This window comes from Oncorhynchus clarkii, unplaced genomic scaffold (genome assembly GCF_045791955.1).
Source record: "Oncorhynchus clarkii lewisi isolate Uvic-CL-2024 unplaced genomic scaffold, UVic_Ocla_1.0 unplaced_contig_2964_pilon_pilon, whole genome shotgun sequence".
Classification (NCBI taxonomy): Eukaryota; Metazoa; Chordata; class Actinopteri; order Salmoniformes; family Salmonidae; genus Oncorhynchus; species Oncorhynchus clarkii.
Window position 1 is genome coordinate 105,001 of NW_027261014.1, and position 21,747 is coordinate 126,747.

A 21,747-nucleotide genomic window follows, 5' to 3' on the forward strand; every position below is an offset into this window, starting at 1 on the left:
AAAAAAATCTCAGGAAAATCTCACAGAGTAAAAAAAAAAAACTTGATTAAAAGTTAGACATGAAATGTCCACATTACACCATGTTCAGAAAATGGGGTTTCCTTTGCCTAGTTACCGTCTAACCCTCTCCCTGCACATGTAATATGACATCTATAGAGGCCAATAATATCACCGATACAAATATCAATTCCATCATTAGGCTAAGGTCTATTAACTTTGCAACTGGGCGATTCGTATTGCCCGCTGTTCCCCGAAGCGCAACGGACCTATCTGTGAGAGATACAGAGCCAGCGGTTTCTGCAAGCTTACCTGCATGACACTGTGATCTCCACTTTGGTGGCCGGGACGCTTCCCGCAATGGGATCGAAGTCACACACCGCAGCCATGCTATCTAGCTTGTCCATAACGTCTCCCTCCATGCGCGCGGAAGAACCGGGCCAACTCCCCTGTTCACTCAGCCTGGCCGTGTACGAGTACCTTTCGTGTGTATCTCCACGCCCTTCTCCCAAGCGCAGGTGCACAGCGAGCGTTACACTGAGAACAGATCAACCGTCGGTGGATGAGTAGAGGAAGAGAGGTGAAGAGTTAAGTCAAATCCGGTAAGTGCTCTCCATTGGGTAGAGAAGGAACACTGTCCAGTTTGAGTATAGTGGAAACATGGAGCAGCCTAACCAAATTAATTTGTAATTGATTTAGGGCGGTGGATCCGGAGTCCCAACCAAGTCACCAGCGTGGGCTTCTCTCTTTGTCTTCAGGCTTAGAATGATCTCTACCGGCAATGGAGCGTTTGGAATGTAGATGCTCCGAGAAACAGCCCCACCCCCGCTCTGCATTCTTTCACATGCCGGCTGCCTGCGACTGACTGACAGACTGACTGTAGTTGACTGACTGACAGACTGACTGTAGTTGACTGACTGACTGTCACTCAGTGCGGATCCACTCTATTGATTAACGGACATGGATCATTATCTCGCTCCAAATTATTTTCCTGGGCTATTAATAGCAACAGCTAACCACCGGACGTAAATTAATGGATATATCCTCATCCAATTAGCGTATATGTTAAAAGTTTAATTAGTAATTTTACTGTATAAACGTCACTTTTTATAGCCTACTTTGAGTTAAAATACTGCCAATTAGACTTCCCAGGTGCTTTATTTGACTAAATAGGTTTGTGTGCAATAATTAGCATTTTAAAAACGGAAGATAACAAATCTATATCATAACCTGTTTCCCTCTAAATATATTGCTGTGGCGTCCTATTTTCCACATGTCTATTCAAATCTGACTATTGCTAAACATGTACATAGAAACTGACGCAATGTATTGATTGAATGCTCTATTGAACGTGCTGTGCATTTTTTTTATACTGAATAAATATTCTTAATCGATGGTAAATTGATTAGCCTACATCCGCTGACAACATCCCCAAAGAACGAGTTTCTATTGACCAGCGGCAGTGCGCTTTCAGCACGTCTCTCCTCTGAACAGCTCCTCAAACGCTTGCGTTGGCAGAACTCTTATAGACTATGAGGCTATAATGTATTTTCATCACGTCTCTGCGTCCGTCCCAAATGGCATCATATTCCCTATTTGGTGCACCACTTTTGACCTATGGGACATGATCAAAAGGAGTGCACCAAATAGGGAATAGGGTGCCATTTCGGGTATATACGCAGCTATGTTGTGGCTCATTTGTCCGACTAATAAAATTGCAATTATATTTTTTATGACAGTGAAACGACTTGGTATGAGTTGTTGAATATGAAGCCATCAGATTACCCTACAGTATAACCTCCAGGAACGATATCTATTCATGCCTGTCAATAGTGAGACAGCAGCTAAACTAGCCTTGTATTGCATTTAACAATCTGATAATCAGACCTGGCTTCAAATACTGTTTGAAATCATTTTTTTAAAGTCTCTGTGCTTGATTGAGCTTGCCATGGCTTAATGGACCAATAGAATAGCCCCAAAACGGTAAACCCCACCCACCTTGCAGTGCATGCAGGCTAGAGCAAACACTCACAGTGTTTTAAAGATTTCAAATAATATTTGCAACCAGGTGTGCTGATAATGAACAAGGAGTGACTCTGAGCAGAACAATCGAACATGTAGAGGAGTTGTTTAAGCTTCAACTGCAGTCCACAACCCACTGTACAATCAACAAATATTACATTTTAAAGCATTCGTTTTGAATGGTTAAATTAAGGCATTCGTTTTGAATGGTTAAATTAAGGCATTCATTTTGAATGGTTAAGTTAAGGCATTCATTTTGAATGGTTAAATTAAGGCATTCATTTTGAATGGTTAAGTTAAGGCATTCATTTTGAATGGTTAAGTTAAGGCGTTCATTTTGAATGGTTGAGTTAAGGCATTCATTTTGAATGGTTGAGTTAAGGCATTCATTTTGAATGGTTAAGTTAAGGCATTCATTTTGAATGGTTAAGTTAAGGCATTCATTTTGAATGGTTAAGTTAAGGCATTCATTTTGAATGGTTAAGTTAAGGCATTCATTTTGAATGGTTAAGTTAAGGCATTCATTTTGAATGGTTAAGTTAAGGCATTCATTTTGAATGGTTAAGTTAAGGCATTCATTTTGAATGGTTAAGTTAAGGCATTCATTTTGAATGGTTAAGTTAAGGCATTCATTTTGAATGGTTAGGTTAAGGCATTCATTTTGAATGGTTAAGTTAAGGCATTCATTTTGAATGGTTAAGTTAAGGCATTCATTTTGAATGGTTAAGTTAAGGCATTCATTTTGAATGGTTAAGTTAAGGCATTCATTTTGAATGGTTAAGTTAAGGCATTCATTTTGAATGGTTAAGTTAAGGCATTCATTTTGAATGGTTAAGTTAAGGCATTCATTTTGAATGGTTAAGTTAAGGCATTCATTTTGAATGGTTGAGTTAAGGCATTCATTTTGAATGGTTAAGTTAAGGCATTCATTTTGAATGGTTAAGTTAAGGCATTCATTTTGAATGGTTAAGTTAAGGCATTCATTTTGAATGGTTGAGTTAAGGCATTCATTTTGAATGGTTAAGTTAAGGCATTCATTTTGAATGGTTGAGTTAAGGCATTCATTTTGAATGGTTAAGTTAAGGCATTCATTTTGAATGGTTAAGTTAAGGCATTCATTTTGAATGGTTGAATTAAGGCATTCATTTTGAATGGTTAAGTTAAGGCATTCATTTTGAATGGTTAAGTTAGGGCATTCATTTTGAATGGTTAAGTTAAGGCATTAATTTTGAATGGTTAAGTTAAGGCATTCATTTTGAATGGTTAAGTTAAGGCATTCGTTTTGAATGGTTAAGTTAAGGCATTCATTTTGAATGGTTAAGTTAGGGCATTCATTTTGAATGGTTAAGTTAAGGCATTCATTTTGAATGGTTAAGTTAAGGCATTCATTTTGAATGGTTAAGTTAAGGCATTCATTTTGAATGGTTAAGTTAAGGCATTCATTTTGAATGGTTAAGTTAAGGCATTCGTTTTGAATGGTTAAGTTAAGGCATTCATTTTGAATGGTTAAGTTAAGGCATTCGTTTTGAATGGTTAAGTTAAGGCATTCATTTTGAATGGTTAAGTTAGGGCATTCATTTTGAATGGTTAAGTTAAGGCATTCATTTTGAATGGTTAAGTTAAGGCATTCATTTTGAATAGTTAAGTTAAGGCATTCATTTTGAATGGTTAAGTTAAGGCATTCATTTTGAATGGTTAAGTTAAGGCATTCATTTTGAATGGTTAAGTTAAGGCATTCATTTTGAATGGTTAAGTTAAGGCATTCATTTTGAATGGTTAAGTTAAGGCATTCATTTTGAATGGTTAAGTTAAGGCATTCATTTTGAATGGTTAAGTTAAGGCATTCATTTTGAATGGTTAAGTTAAGGCATTCATTTTGAATGGTTAAGTTAAGGCATTCATTTTGAATGGTTAAGTTAAGGCATTCATTTTGAATGGTTAAGTTAAGGCATTCATTTTGAATGGTTAAGTTAAGGCATTCATTTTGAATGGTTAAGTTAAGGCATTCATTTTGAATGGTTAAGTTAAGGCATTCATTTTGAATGGTTAAGTTAAGGCATTCATTTTGAATGGTTAAGTTAGGGCATTCATTTTGAATGGTTAAGTTAAGGCATTCATTTTGAATGGTTAAGTTAAGGGTTAAGGTTTTGAATGGTTAAGTTAAGGCATTCATTTTGAATGGTTAAGTTAAGGCATTCATTTTGAATGGTTAAGTTAAGGCATTCATTTTGAATGGTTAAGTTAAGGCATTCATTTTGAATGGGTAAGTTAAGGCATTCATTTTGAATGGGTAAGTTAAGGCATTCATTTTGAATGGTTAAGTTAAGGCATTCATTTTGAATGGTTAAGTTAGGGCATTCATTTTGAATGGTTGAGTTAAGGGTTACGGTTTAGAATGGTTAAGTTAAGGCATTCATTTTGAATGGTTAAGTTAAGGCATTCATTTTGAATGGTTAAGTTAAGGCATTCATTTTGAATGGGTAAGTTAAGGCATTCATTTTGAATGGGTAAGTTAAGGCATTCATTTTGAATGGTTAAGTTAAGGCATTCATTTTGAATGGTTAAGTTAGGGCATTCATTTTGAATGGTTGAGTTAAGGGTTAAGGTTTTGAATGGTTAAGTTAAGGCATTCATTTTGAATGGTTAAGTTAAGGCATTCATTTTGAATGGTTAAGTTAAGGCATTCATTTTGAATGGTTAAGTTAGGGCATTCATTTTGAATGGGTAAGTTAAGGCATTCATTTTGAATGGTTAAGTTAAGGGTTAAGGTTTTGAATGGTTAAGTTAAGGCATTCATTTTGAATGGTTAAGTTAAGGCATTCATTTTGAATGGTTAAGTTAAGGCATTCATTTTGAATGGTTAAGTTAAGGCATTCATTTTGAATGGGTAAGTTAAGGCATTCATTTTGAATGGGTAAGTTAAGGCATTCATTTTGAATGGTTAAGTTAAGGCATTCATTTTGAATGGTTAAGTTAGGGCATTCATTTTGAATGGTTAAGTTAAGGCATTCATTTTGAATGGTTGAGTTAAGGGTTAAGGTTTAGAATTGGGTAAAAAAAACAAATACAACTCCCTGGTTAAAGCTGCAATAAGTAACTTTTGGGCGTGACCTTGCCAAATTCACATAGAAATGTGAGTTAAAGATATTTCATTCTCATTGAAAGCAAGTCTAAGAAGCGGTAGATGTGTTCTATGTGCTCTATTTCTATGCTTTCCCCGTTCTTATGTTTTGTTTTGAGTCTTTCACATTCGATTTTGTACATCATCTTCAAACACCTGAAAATACAATATTTTTGTCTATTTAAAATATATTTCACAGCGGTTTAGATGGTACAATGATTCTCTACATTGCTTGCTTTTGCCACAAACTCAGTAGTGTTAAGTACTTAAGTACTACTTAAAAGTATGTTTTACTTAAGTCGTTTTTGGGGGTATCTGTCCTTTACTATTTATATTTTTTGACTACTTTTACTTCACTACATTCCTAAATAAAATAATGTACTTTTTATCCCTTACATTTTTCCCTGACACCCAAAAGTACTCCTTACATTTAGAATTTGTAGCAGGACAGGAAAATGGTGTAATTCACGCACTTATCAAGAGAACATCCCTGGTCATCCCTACTGCGTCTGATCTGGCAGACTCACTAAACACAAATGTTTTGTTTGTGAATTTTGTCTGAGTGTTGAACTGTGCCCCTGGCAAGCCATAAATTTTAAAAAAATCAAGAAAATCGTGTTGTCTGATTTGCTTAATATAAGACATTTTAATGATTTATACTTTTACTTTTGATACTTAAGTATATTTAAATCCAAATACTTTCAGACTTTTACTCAAGTAGTATTTTACTGGGTGACTTCCACTTTTACTTGAGTTGTTTTCTATTAAAGTATCTTTACTCAAGTATGAAAATTGGGTACTTTTTCTACCACTGCATAAACTGCAATTAGGCAAACAGAATGTTAGCAACCAGGAAATGGCGGAGCAATTTCTGCATTATTGCACCTTTAAGTTTAGGCATCAATTCCAAATGGTTAACTTAAGAGTTAAGGTTTGGGACAGGGTACAAAAATGTTATAAAATGAGTGCTTAGTACTGAAATTGATCACACAACACTCGAAGCCAGAGCTCACAGTTTACCCCGATCCACCATCCACTTCCACAGCATCCTAGCAAAACCTAAGCCTACTTGATGGTAATAGCGCTCACTGTTGCCCCTAGAGGCCGGTTGACGTAATCTCCTGACATCCTGCTTACCTGGACGGACGTCTAATTTTGCAGTGGATCTTGAGCAACCTGGCCGCAACAAGCTCTCTGTCTTTTTGCTGTGCCTCTTGTTTTCTGTTGAAGCAAGCAACATGCCCAGCAGCTAGCCATATACGACATCTCAGTTAGCCCTTTGTTGCTCATGGAATGTAATTGAATTAGTTAGTGTGTGTGTGTGTGTGTGTGTGTGTACATTCCGGTCCACAGGCTCTCCATCAGGCCTCAGTGGGCGGTAGGCATGGTAAGGCTGGTCAGCAGAGAGGACTGAGTGGTGGGCCTCGGCACTAAACACCATGTACAAGTACCACTTACTGTATACTGCTGGGACTAGGGCCATAATGCATGGTGTATGGTGAGACCCAAGGCTTTTATATATACACACACACACACACACACACACACACACACACACACACACACAGCCCTGGAGCCATTGTTCATCGTAACTCAGAGAGAGTAATTAGGCTGCTGGTTGGTTGGTTCTGATTTCTCTGGAATAGAAACCTCCCCTAGTTCCCATGCTGTGCTCTCTCTAACCCTGGTCAGCTCCCACAGCTGCTTCAGACAGCTAATAATTACAGGTTATACACACACAGGCGCGCGCGCGCGTGTGTGTGTGTGTGTGGGTGTGTGTGTGTGTGTGCGTGTGTGTAAGGATTCTGACACAGCCCCATGCTGAAACAGAAACACACTACACATCAGTACAGAGCCAGGCAGCAGGGGGAGGAGTCTGGGTCTCTCTGACTGACTGACTGACTGACTGTAGACTGATTGCCTGACTGTAGACTGATTACAGTCAGGCAATCAGTCTACAGTCAGGCTACAGTCAGTCAGTCAGTCAATCTACAGACAGTCTACAGTCAGGCAATCTGTCTAGTCAGGCAGACTGACTAACTGGCTGGCTGTAGACTGACTAAATGGCTGTAGACTGACTGTTTTACTGACTGCCTGACTTTAGACTGAAACGCTTACTGTACACTGACTGACTGACAATCTGACTGTAGACTGACTGGCTGTAGACTGACTGATTGACTGACTGATTAACTGGCTGTAGACTGACTAATTAACTGGCTGTAGACTGACTAATTGACTGACTGGCCGTAGACTGACTAATTGACTGACTGGCGGGGGGAGTGGGAGGGGGAGGGGGGGGAGAGGGGGGGACTGGCTGTTGGGGGGGGGGAGGTGGGGAGTAGCGTCTTTGTTGTTGTAATATCTCAAACGGACGTGGCAGTTTGGACGTGGCAGTTTGGACGTGGCAGTTTGGACGTGGCAGTATGACCACTAAGGATTCCAGCTTTAAACTAAAATCCAAACAGTAAATCTACCTGTGACCTATGAATAGTGCAACAGTTCACATAGACAACTGAACTAACACAATTGAAGGCATGATTTTACAGCTCAAAGAGACAAGAACACAGCCACTGACTAAAACCTGAAGAGTGATCTATCATAGTGATGGTGACAAGGACAATCTGGAGTTTCCCCTTCTGCAACTCTTCTCTCAAAAAACAAGCAACTGCTAACAAATGTTATTTTTAACTTCATGAAATCAAATCAGTGCTACTGTACTGTGTGAACTTAAAACTTCTTAGTCTCTGTCTTTCTCTCGACACCTCATATTCTCCTAATTCCCTAGCATAATAGACACTGCTGTAACAGTTTGTCTGAGTTTCTATATCTCTGGGGTGCAGAGGAGACAGAGGGCTTCAAATCTCTCCAGCACAGTGCTGCAGTCTCACAGGTCTATTGTAAGTAGAACAGGGCTCTAGTCACACAGGTCTATTGTACTGTAACAGTGAATGGAACCCAAGCAGTCGAGGTCTATTGAAAAGCAGAGCCTGGATTCACTTAACATTTCTTAAGAGAAAATGGAAAACATTTTAAAAATAAGTAAAAAGTTATGTCAAGACAGGCAGGCCGACAGACAGGCAGGCCGACAGACAGGCAGGCCGACAGACAGACAGGCCGACAGACAGACAGGCAGGCCGACAGACAGACAGGCAGGCCGACAGACAGGCAGGCCGACAGACAGGCAGGCCGACAGAAAAGCAGGCCGACAGACAGGCAGGCCGACAGACAGACAGACAGACAGGCCGACAGACAGACAGGCAGGCCGACAGACAGACAGGCAGGCCGACAGACAGGCAGGCCGACAGAAAAGCAGGCCGACAGACAGACAGGCAGGTCAACAGGCAGGCCGACCGACAGACAGACAGGCCAACAGACAGGCAGGCAGGCAGGCCGACAGACAGACAGGCAGGCAGACAGACAGGCAGGCCGACAGACAGGCAGGCAGGCAGGCAAGCAGGCAGGCTGACAGACAGACAGACAGACAGACAGACAGACAGACAGACAGACAGACAGGCAGGCAGGCAGGCAGGCAGGCCGACAGACACGACAGGCAGGCAGGCAGGCCAACAGACAGGCAGGCAGGCAGGTAGGCAGGCAGGCAGGCTGACAGACAGACAGACAGACAGTGAGTGACAGATTGACAGACACCAAAGCCCTACTGCAAGCTCAACAGACCTCAACCAATCATACAGCTCAAGCAGCAGCAGCAGCAGCAATAATAGACAGTATACACTAAAACATTCATCTTCATTCGTCTTCCACGACATCAGGAAACGTCAGACCACGACAAGACGGTCCACCACACTGACTGAGAAGCCAGCAGAAACACCAGGGAGTTTTAAATCTGTGACCTTATCAGTGTCTCTCAGACAGGAGAGCTAGCTATGGGTTAGGTTGATTGAGCAGTGGGAAATGGGATTTCTCCAGTGGACTGGGCAGGCTGACTGTCACATTCTCTCTCTAACAACAAATGTGTGGGGCCTCTAGTTCCATAAAGGCTACAGCAGACTGACTTCCCCCGTGATAGGGATCACTCTAGTGTATAGGACCGCCACATCCATGTCCTTCAGCTCATTACTAGTATATTCACCTTATTCTGGAACATCACAGGGAGGCTGGCCACTAGCGTCGCGCGAATGTTGTCGGAAAAAGAATCACAATTGCAACTAAATCGCCGCGAATCTGTTGTGTTTTCACCTAATTGAAATTGGGGATTGGCCAAAACAGATAGAAGGAATGGATATTATTCCAGAGAAGGATGCCTAAACCCAATGCGAAGACCCATCTCTAAGTGATCACAACTACAGCTCAGGTGATCATGTAAAGCCCCACTACCTGTGAGGCAGCGGACACAGTGCCCAGCAGCACCTCTCTACAAAACCCTGATGACGAACGAAGCACTCTGTCCCACTGCATACAGGCTTGTCTCTTGCTGCCTTTTCTACCCTGAAGGAAACATCTTCCACCCATCTACAAAGGCAGCTTTCAGTTAAAACTGACAGACTAACTTCCGATAACACTGATGAAGCTGAAGCTAAACATTTTTTGCAGCAGTACCTAGCAGAAAGGTTTGGTGTTTCCCAGAGGATTGTCAGTTGAGTGATTAGTTATTGGATTGACACGATGGAAGAGAATCAGAGGGGGTACATTCCACGGTTGCTAAGGGAGACCGTCCGTGCTACAATGGCACAATGTTTTAAGGACCACTACCCAGGAACAACTTGCATTATTGACTGCTCAGAAACTGCTTTACAGAAGTGCAAGAATCTGGATTCAAGGGGGGAGTCGTTTAGCCATTACTACGCCCAGAACACTATCAAGTATCTGGTGGCCATTGCACCTTGTGATGTTCATCTCCTCAGCATATGGAAGTAGATGTAGCGGAAAAAAATATATATATCTGATTCTGGGTTCCTGGAGTACCTCTGTCCAGGTGATGAGGTCATGGCTGACTGAGACTTCACACTCTGAGATCTGCTACACGAGAGGAAGGTCAAATGAACGATTCCAGCCTTCAAAAAAAAAAAGAGGTGCACAGCTGTCAGAGAAGGACGCCACATCTACAAGACGGATAGCTAACGTGAGGGTTCATGTGGAACGCGTAATTCAAAGGCTCAAACGGCTTAGAATCATCTCACAGACAGTGCCAATCAACCTCTCATCTAAAATGGACAAAATACCTTTGAATCTGTGCTGCCCTGTGTAACCTGCGTGGTGATATCAATCACGGAAATCCTGAATGTTGTTGTCAAAGTTGTCAAAAGTTATGTTAAATAAATGTCAATTCATTCTAATAACAACTCAACTTAATTATTTGTTTTACATACTCATTAATCTTAATGAAAAACAAAGCCGTAAAAAACAATTTCCACAACACTGAGACTGTTGATGCATTAAGTCAGGCTTTTAAATTGAAAAACAAGGTTTTAATAGTAACTGCAAACAGGTGAGACATCTGACGACATACTTCTACAGAGCTGCATATATATATTTGTCACTCCGTGACAATCTGCCTGCCTGATGATGCTCCTCAACAATAAATGGCAGCATGTGTGTTGAGTAGAATGCCTTCAACCTCAGGACAGCCTCTCCACAGGACCGTGCATCATAGGGAACAGGGATGACAACTTGTGTGGGACGGAGTCCAGATGAGCACCTTACTTTCTCTCAGTCCTGTGCGAAACAGACCAATTTGTACCTGCATGTTGTAGCCACGTGGCCCATGTGGTTGCAGTCGAGGTGTGTCCTGCATCACCTTCACATCACTTTCCTATTGAAGACATGATCCAGAGAATCACAGCCTCTACCCCATGACAGGACACTTGATCTTCAACAACTCCTTGGATTTCAGTACTCCACCAGGGCTTGCTGATAACCATGGCTCTTCGACACTGACAACAGTGCCTCTGTGGTCCACAGAGTATCCACAGTCTTCCAGCCACTGGGAGCTCATTATCTTCACATACATTGAAAATGGTACAGCCACAAATAAATGTTCCTTTCCGTCCAATTTTACCTGGGATGCTACTGGCTGTGATGTTATCGTCGGTTCATCATTAACACACTCATAGAGAAGACTCCCCACAGGCAGATTCAGGTGTCTCAGGCTCCTATTCAATTCCTCCTGTGAGTGGAATGCAGGAGTGGGAACCAGGGGTGGGAGGCAGGGGTGGGAGGCAGGGTGGAATGCAGGAGTGGGAACCAGGGGTGGGAGGCAGGGGTGGAATGCAGGAGTGGGAACCAGGGGTGGGAGGCAGGGGTGGGAGGCAGGGGTGGGAGGCATGGGGTGGGAGGCATGGGGTGGGAGGCAGGGGTGGGAGGCAGGGATGGGAGGCAGGGATGGGAGGCAGGGGTGGGAACCAGGAGTGGGAGGCAGGGGTGGGAGGCAGGGGTGGGAGGCAGGGGTGGGAGGCAGGGGTGGGAACCAGGGGTGGGAGGCAGGGGTGGGAGGCAGGGGTGGGAGGCAGGGGTGGGAGGCAGGAGTGGGAGGCAGGAGTGGGAGGCAGGGGTGGGAGGCAGGGGTGGGAGGCAGGAGTGGGAGGCAAGAGTGGGAACCAGGGGTGGAAGGCAGGGGTGGGAGGCAGGGGTGGGAGGCAGGCGTGGGAGGCAGGAGTGGGAACCAGGGGTGGGAGGCAGGAGTGGGAACCAGGGGTGGACATTCCGGACGCTTTTCTGCATATTGGTCACTGGCCTTATGGTGTGGGAAGTCAATGCTGTTTAACCACTTTGGCTCAAGGTTCCTCCGAGTCCCTGCATTCCATTGTCACTGCTCATCTGTGCAGGCTATGCCAGTTAGCCCACTGGACACGGCATTCTGCACCTGTGATAGAATGTTTGTTACAACAACAACAAAAATACATTCAGAGAAAACCCCATTATTAACAATTGTGTGACTGAGGACTATGTGATCAACTTCATCAAAACACACATGCAAGTTTCATCATAAATTTACATTGCTATTGTTCCCAATGAGATGAGATCACTTAGTATACTTACCATACTTTAGGCATCACCCCCCCCCCCTCCCCCCAACCACAAGGATATTTTACAAACTTTATTCACCCAGAAAAACAATAACACTAAAGAATTTTTTTTTTTTTTTTTTTTTTTTTTTTTTTTTTTAAACCTTTATTTAACCAGGCAAGTCAGTTAAGAACAAATTCTTATTTTCAATGACGGCCTGGGAACAGTGGGTTAACTGCCTGTTCAGGGGCAGAACGACAGATTTGTACCTTGTCAGCTCGGGGGTTTGAACTCACAACCTTCCGGTTACTAGTCCAACGCTCTAACCACTAGGCTACCCTGCCGCCCCGTGTGATGTTGACATGTTTAACTACATTGTATACCCTGCTCACCTGGACTCCATAAACCTACCTTCCTACATTTGACAGAATACTTAGATTCCTCACATTAATATGCTATCTTTTTTTAGGGGGGGGGGGGGGTCTCCCGAGTGGGGCAGCGGTCCAAGGCTCTGCATCTTAGTACAAGAGGTGTCACTACAGTCACTGGTTCGATTCCAGGCTGTATCACATCCGGCCGTGATTGGGAGTCCCATAGAGCGGCGCACAATTGGCGCAGCGTCGTCCGGGTTTAGCCTGGGGTAGTGTTTAGCCTGGGGTAGTGTTTAGCCTGGGGTAGTGTTTAGCCTGGGGTAGTGTTTAGCCTGGGTTAGTGTTTAGCCTGGGTTAGTGTTTAGCCTGGGGTAGTGTTTAGCCTGGGGTAGTGTTTAGCCTGCGGGGGTAGGCCGTCATTGTAAATAAGAATTTGTTCTTAACTGACTTGCCTAGTTAAATAAAGGTGACATTAAAAATGTTAAGCCTGACTATTTTAACATTCTGTGTCTAGATGAGGCAGTGTTGTTCCTTTTATAGATTAAAAGGCACAAAGAAAGTAGCCTCATAAGCATCAATTACAAGACCAAGTAATGCGGAGATTGATCCTATCATCAGAGAACTCTATCGTAACGTCGGCCTATGGATTATAGTAAATGTCATCACAACACACGTAGGCTGCTTGTATGTTGTAATTGTTTATGTTAAGTAACGTTAGCCTATGGATTATAGTAACTGTCATCACAACACACGTAGGCTGCTTGTATGCTGTAATCGTTTATGTTAAGTAACGTTAGCCGTAGAAATGCAAGTGACTTTGATTATTAGCCGACCTTCCACAACATTGAGTTTGACTTTCCAAGGCCAGAGCATCAAGCGCATCCAGCCGTCTCTACCGATACGTTGTTGGATAAACGTGCCCAAGCAGAGTGTTAAGAGCTGCTTGATTGGCTGGGCTTAACATCGGCCATCAAAAAATACCAATCCTCTTCCCTCCTCCTGGTGAAGCCATTTGTGTGTGTGTTCCCAAATGTGAGCCATGTTTTGATTTGGTTTATTTGTTAATGACGCCGACTCTGAAGGAATTCGCCGACGTCGTAAAACGGAAACACAATCACGTTCGAATGGAACTGGGCCAAGTGGACGGGGCCAAGTGGGCGGGGCCAAGTGGACTGGGCCAAGTGGGCGGGGCCAAGTGGACGTGGCCAAGTGGACTGGGCCAGGTGGGCGGGGCCAAGTGGACTGGGCCAAGTGGGCGGGGCCAAGTGGGCGGGGCCAAGTGGACTGGGCCAAGTGGACTGGGCCAAGTGGGCGGGGCCAAGTGAACGGGGCCAAGTGGGCGGGGCCAAGTGGACGGGGCCAAGTGGGCGGGGCCAAGTGGGCGGGGCCAAGTGGGCGGGGCCAAGTGGACGGGGCCAAGTGGGCGGGGCCAAGTGGACTGGGCCAAGTGGGCGGGGCCAAGTTCGCTGGTAATATTTATCCATGGCAAATCACAGCACTTTTTAAGCTCATCATGAAATTGTATGTGCATTTTAGAATATTTGTGTACATTACACACTATATTTTACTCTCCAGTCTTCCAGTTGGGCTGGAGCTCTGTGTTGTTTCCTATGTAAATGGTGGAGAACATAAAGTCAGGGGCATTTGGCATTCCTCGAAATAAAATACATTACAAATGAACAGACATAACATTCAGTAGCAGTCATAACATTACAAATGAACAGACATAACATTCAGTAGCAGTCATAACATTACAAATGAACAGTCATAACATTACAAATGAACAGACATAACATTCAGTAGCAGTCATAACATTACAAATGAACAGACGTAACATTACAAATGAACAGACATAACATTGCAAATGAACAGAAATTACAAATGAACAGACATAACATTCAGTAGCAGTCATAACATTACAAATAAACAGACATAACATTCAGTAGCAGTCATAACATTACAAATGAACAGACATAACATTCAGTAGCAGTCATAACATTACAAATGAACAGACATAACATGCAGTAGCAGTCATAACATTACAAATGAACAGTCATAACATTCAGTAGCAGTCATAACATTACAAATGAACAGTCATAACATTACAAATGAACAGACATAACATTCAGTAGCAGTCATAATCCCTCCGTCATGATGAAAGAGGAAACTCCATCATGCATAACCATAATCACAAACTCCCATAATTTCAAATAAAGCATTTAAAAGCATTTGGCTGCAACCGCAATAACATCTGCTAAACATGTGTATGTGACCAATAACATCTGCTAAACATGTGTATGTGACCAATAACATCAGCTAAACATGTGTATGTGACCAATAACATCAGCTAACCATGTGTATGTGACCAATAACATCTGCTAAACATGTGTATGTGACCAATAACATCTGCTAAACATGTGTATGTGACCAATAACATCTGCTAAACATGTGTATGTGACCAATAACATCAGCTAAACACGTGTATGTGACCAATAACATCTGCTAAACATGTGTATGTGACCAATAACATCAGCTAACCATGTGTATGTGACCAATAACATCAGCTAAACACGTGTATGTGACCAATAACATCTGCTAAACATGTGTATGTGACCAATAACATCAGCTAAACATGTGTATGTGACCAATAACATCTGCTAAACATGTGTATGTGACCAATAACATCTGCTAAACATGTGTATGTGACCAATAACATCTGCTAAACATGTGTATGTGACCAATAACATCAGCTAACCATGTGTATGTGACCAATAACATCAGCTAAACACGTGTATGTGACCAATAACATCTGCTAAACATGTGTATGTGACCAATAACATCAGCTAAACATGTGTATGTGACCAATAACATCTGCTAAACATGTGTATGTGACCAATAACATCTGCTAAACATGTGTATGTGACCAATAACATCTGCTAAACATGTGTATGTGACCAATAACATCAGCTAAACACGTGTATGTGACCAATAACATCAGCTAAACACGTGTATGTGACCAATAACATCAGCTAAACATGTGTATGTGACCAATAACATCAGCTAAACACGTGTATGTGACCAATAACATCTGCTAAACACGTGTATGTGACCAATAACATCAGCTAACCATGTGTATGTGACCAATAACATCAGCTAAACACGTGTATGTGACCAATAACATCTGCTAAACATGTGTATGTGACCAATAACATCAGCTAAACATGTGTATGTGACCAATAACATCTGCTAAACATGTGTATGTGACCAATAACATCTGCTAAACATGTGTATGTGACCAATAACATCTGCTAAACATGTGTATGTGACCAATAACATCAGCTAACCATGTGTATGTGACCAATAACATCAGCTAAACACGTGTATGTGACCAATAACATCTGCTAAACATGTGTATGTGACCAATAACATCAGCTAAACACGTGTATGTGACCAATAACATCTGCTAAACATGTGTATGTGACCAATAACATCAGCTAAACATGTGTATGTGACCAATAACATCTGCTAAACATGTGTATGTGACCAATAACATCTGCTAAACATGTGTATGTGACCAATAACATCTGCTAAACATGTGTATGTGACCAATAACATCAGCTAAACACGTGTATGTGACCAATAACATCAGCTAAACACGTGTATGTGACCAATAACATCAGCTAAACATGTGTATGTGACCAATAACATCAGCTAAACACGTGTATGTGACCAATAACATCTGCTAAACACGTGTATGTGACCAATAACATCAGCTAACCATGTGTATGTGACCAATAACATCAGCTAAACACGTGTATGTGACCAATAACATCTGCTAAACATGTGTATGTGACCAATAACATCAGCTAAACATGTGTATGTGACCAATAACATCTGCTAAACATGTGTATGTGACCAATAACATCTGCTAAACATGTGTATGTGACCAATAACATCTGCTAAACATGTGTATGTGACCAATAACATCAGCTAACCATGTGTATGTGACCAATAACATCAGCTAAACACGTGTATGTGACCAATAACATCTGCTAAACATGTGTATGTGACCAATAACATCAGCTAAACATGTGTATGTGACCAATAACATCTGCTAAACATGTGTATGTGACCAATAACATCTGCTAAACATGTGTATGTGACCAATAACATCTGCTAAACATGTGTATGTGACCAATAACATCAGCTAAACACGTGTATGTGACCAATAACATCTGCTAAACACGTGTATGTGACCAATAACATCTGCTAAACATGTGTATGTGACCAATAACATCTGCTAAACACGTGTATGTGACCAATAACATCTGCTAAACACGTGTATGTGACCAATAACATCAGCTAAACACGTGTATGTGACCAATAACATCTGCTAAACACGTGTATGTGACCAATAACATCTGCTAAACACGTGTATGTGACCAATAACATCTGCTAAACATGTGTATGTGACCAATAACATCAGCTAACCATGTGTATGTGACCAATAACATCTGCTAAACACGTGTATGTGACCAATAACATCTGCTAAACACGTGTATGTGACCAATAACATCTGCTAAACATGTGTATGTGACCAATAACATCTGCTAAACATGTGTATGTGACCAATAACATCAGCTAAACACGTGTATGTGACCAATAACATCTGCTAAACACGTGTATGTGACCAATAACATCTGCTAAACATGTGTATGTGACCAATAACATCTGCTAAACATGTGTATGTGACCAATAACATCTGCTAAACATGTGTATGTGACCAATAACATCTGCTAAACATGTGTATGTGACCAATAACATCTGCTAAACATGTGTATGTGACCAATAACATCAGCTAAACACGTGTATGTGACCAATAACATCTGCTAAACACGTGTATGTGACCAATAACATCTGCTAAACATGTGTATGTGACCAATAACATCTGCTAAACATGTGTATGTGACCAATAACATCTGCTAAACATGTGTATGTGACCAATAACATCTGCTAAACACGTGTATGTGACCAATAACATCTGCTAAACATGTGTATGTGACCAATAACATCTGCTAAACATGTGTATGTGACCAATAACATCTGCTAAACATGTGTATGTGACCAATAACATCTGCTAAACACGTGTATGTGACCAATAACATCTGCTAAACATGTGTATGTGACCAATAACATCTGCTAAACACGTGTATGTGACCAATAACATCAGCTAAACACGTGTATGTGACCAATAACATCTGCTAAACATGTGTATGTGACCAATAACATCTGCTAAACATGTGTATGTGACCAATAACATCAGCTAAACACGTGTATGTGACCAATAACATCAGCTAACCACGTGTATGTGACCAATAACATCAGCTAAACATGTGTATGTGACCAATAACATCAGCTAAACACGTGTATGTGACCAATAACATCAGCTAAACATGTGTATGTGACCAATAACATCAGCTAACCACGTGTATGTGACCAATAACATCAGCTAAACATGTGTATGTGACCAATAACATCAGCTAACCACGTGTATGTGACCAATAACATCAGCTAAACATGTGTATGTGACCAATAACATCAGCTAAACACGTGTATGTGACCAATAACATCAGCTAAACACGTGTATGTGACCAATAACATCTGCTAAACATGTGTATGTGACCAATAACATCAGCTAAACACGTGTATGTGACCAATAACATCTGCTAAACATGTGTATGTGACCAATAACATCAGCTAAACACGTGTATGTGACCAATAACATCAGCTAAACACGTGTATGTGACCAATAACATCAGCTAACCACGTGTATGTGACCAATAACATCAGCTAAACACGTGTATGTGACCAATAACATCTGCTAAACATGTGTATGTGACCAATAACATCAGCTAAACACGTGTATGTGACCAATAACATCAGCTAACCATGTGTATGTGACCAATAACATCAGCTAAACACGTGTATGTGACCAATAACATCAGCTAAACACGTGTATGTGACCAATAACATCAGCTAACCATGTGTATGTGACCAATAACATCAGCTAACCATGTGTATGTGACCAATAACATCTGCTAAACATGTGTATGTGACCAATAACATCAGCTAAACACGTGTATGTGACCAATAACATCAGCTAAACACGTGTATGTGACCAATAACATCAGCTAACCACGTGTATGTGACCAATAACATCAGCTAAACACGTGTATGTGACCAATAACATCTGCTAAACATGTGTATGTGACCAATAACATCAGCTAAACACGTGTATGTGACCAATAACATCAGCTAACCATGTGTATGTGACCAATAACATCAGCTAAACACGTGTATGTGACCAATAACATCAGCTAAACACGTGTATGTGACCAATAACATCAGCTAACCATGTGTATGTGACCAATAACATCTGCTAAACATGTGTATGTGACCAATAACATCAGCTAAACACGTGTATGTGACCAATAACATCAGCTAAACACGTGTATGTGACCAATAACATCAGCTAACCATGTGTATGTGACCAATAACATCAGCTAAACACGTGTATGTGACCAATAACATCAGCTAAACACGTGTATGTGACCAATAACATCAGCTAACCATGTGTATGTGACCAATAACATCAGCTAAACACGTGTATGTGACCAATAACATCAGCTAACCATGTGTATGTGACCAATAACATCAGCTAACCATGTGTATGTGACCAATAACATCAGCTAAACACGTGTATGTGACCAATAACATCAGCTAAACACGTGTATGTGACCAATAACATCAGCTAAACACGTGTATGTGACCAATAACATCAGCTAAACACGTGTATGTGACCAATAACATCAGCTAAACACGTGTATGTGACCAATAACATCAGCTAAACACGTGTATGTGACCAATAACATCAGCTAAACATGTGTATGTGACCAATAACATCAGCTAACCACGTGTATGTGACCAATAACATCAGCTAACCATGTGTATGTGACCAATAACATCAGCTAAACACGTGTATGTGACCAATAACATCAGCTAAACACGTGTATGTGACCAATAACATCAGCTAAACACGTGTATGTGACCAATAACATCAGCTAACCACGTGTATGTGACCAATAACATCAGCTAACCATGTGTATGTGACCAATAACATCAGCTAACCACGTGTATGTGACCAATAACATCAGCTAAACATGTGTATGTGACCAATAACATCTGCTAAACATGTGTATGTGACCAATAACATCTGCTAAACATGTGTATGTGACCAATAACATCAGCTAAACATGTGTATGTGACCAATAACATCAGCTAAACATGTGTATGTGACCAATAACATCAGCTAACCATGTGTATGTGACCAATAACATCAGCTAAACACGTGTACGTGACCAATAACATCAGCTAAACACGTGTATGTGACCAATAACATCAGCTAACCATGTGTATGTGACCAATAACATCAGCTAACCATGTGTATGTGACCAATAACATCAGCTAAACACGTGTATGTGACCAATAACATCAGCTAACCATGTGTATGTGACCAATAACATCAGCTAACCATGTGTATGTGACCAATAACATCAGCTAACCATGTGTATGTGACCAATAACATCAGCTAAACATGTGTATGTGACCAATAACATCTGCTAAACACGTGTATGTGACCAATAACATCAGCTAAACACGTGTATGTGACCAATAACATCTGCTAAACACGTGTATGTGACCAATAACATCAGCTAACCATGTGTATGTGACCAATAACATCAGCTAAACATGTGTATGTGACCAATAACATCAGCTAACCATGTGTATGTGACCAATAACATCAGCTAACCATGTGTATGTGACCAATAACATCAGCTAACCATGTGTATGTGACCAATAACATCAGCTAACCATGTGTATGTGACCAATAACATCAGCTAAACATGTGTATGTGACCAATAACATCTGCTAAACACGTGTATGTGACCAATAACATCAGCTAAACACGTGTATGTGACCAATAACATCTGCTAAACACGTGTATGTGACCAATAACATCAGCTAAACACGTGTATGTGACCAATAACATCTGCTAAACACGTGTATGTGACCAATAACATCTGCTAACCATGTGTACGTGACCAATACAATTTGATTTAACTTGATGAATGTTTTTTTTTTTCTTATGCTTTTTCGGAAGAGAATAAAACCTGTGTTTTTTTAATACAGCATCACGGCACAATTCACAGTCTAATAAAAGAAAAACAATACTGGGATTTCTAATTTCCTGTGACATCGCTGGTGGCTAGACAGATGTGACAATACAGAGACCGCGTCCCAAATCACACCCTGTTGTCTAAATAGGGACCTACTTTTCACCAGAGCCCTATGGGATTTAGCTGGACACAGCTGTGGGGTAGAATGGATGTGATAGACGTTTGATTGGTTCTAGAATGACAGCCACATGCCCTCCAAGTTCTAAAGATTCTGAAGGTTCAGCCAGCGACCATTAGCCAATAGCCGCTCAACGTACATACAGGTGGCAAGCACAGGGACTTTCAACTTCACTTCACTAGAGCTGCAGCCTTCACAGCCAGTCCCAATTTGCTTCCAACCCTTTCCCCTTGGCCCAAACCATTCAATGTTTGTAGATCTGAGGGGGTCTGGATAAGTATGGATGAGTAATGTAGTGGTGGAGCTTCTACCACTTTATCCACACACATTAAAGAATTAGAGCAAAAAGGACAACATGGAGAGAATTGGGGATCGGTTGTGAACTTGTCACTGTTCTCTCTGTGCATACTGTATATCCAGGAAGCTGAAAACCTCAACCTAAAGAGCAGTCATCCACTAGATCTGGGAATACCTCAACCTAAAGAGTAGTCATCCACTAAGTCTGGGAGAACCTCAACCTAAAGAGTAGTCATCCACTAAGTCTGGGAAAACATCAACCTAAAGAGTAGTCATCCACTAAGTCTGGGAAAACCTCAACCTAGCAGTCATCCACGAGGTCTGGGAAAACCTCAACCTAGCAGTCATCCACGAGGTCTGGGAAAACCTCAACCTAGCAGTCATCCACGAGGTCTGGGAAAACCTCAACCTAGCAGTCATCCACTAAGTCTGGGAAAACCTCAACCTACAGAGCAGTCATCCACTAAGTATTGGAAAACCTCAACCTAGCAGTCATCCACTAAGTCTGAGAACACCTCAACCTAAAAAGCAGTCATCCACTAAGTCTTGGAAAACCTCAAC

General features: G+C 41.4%; 1 protein-coding gene across 1 annotated transcript in view; it reads right to left on the minus strand.

The window, feature by feature from the left end:
- Nucleotides 1–678, minus strand: part of LOC139403208 (copine-5-like) — a 78,851-nt gene extending 78,173 nt beyond the window's left edge. Inside the window, exon 1 of the mRNA XM_071146921.1 lies at nucleotides 310–678. Coding sequence (XP_071003022.1) covers nucleotides 310–419 — 110 coding nt within the window. The 5' untranslated portion in view covers nucleotides 420–678. The remainder of the gene's footprint in view (nucleotides 1–309) is intronic.
- Between the last annotated feature and the right edge of the window lie 21,069 nt (nucleotides 679–21,747).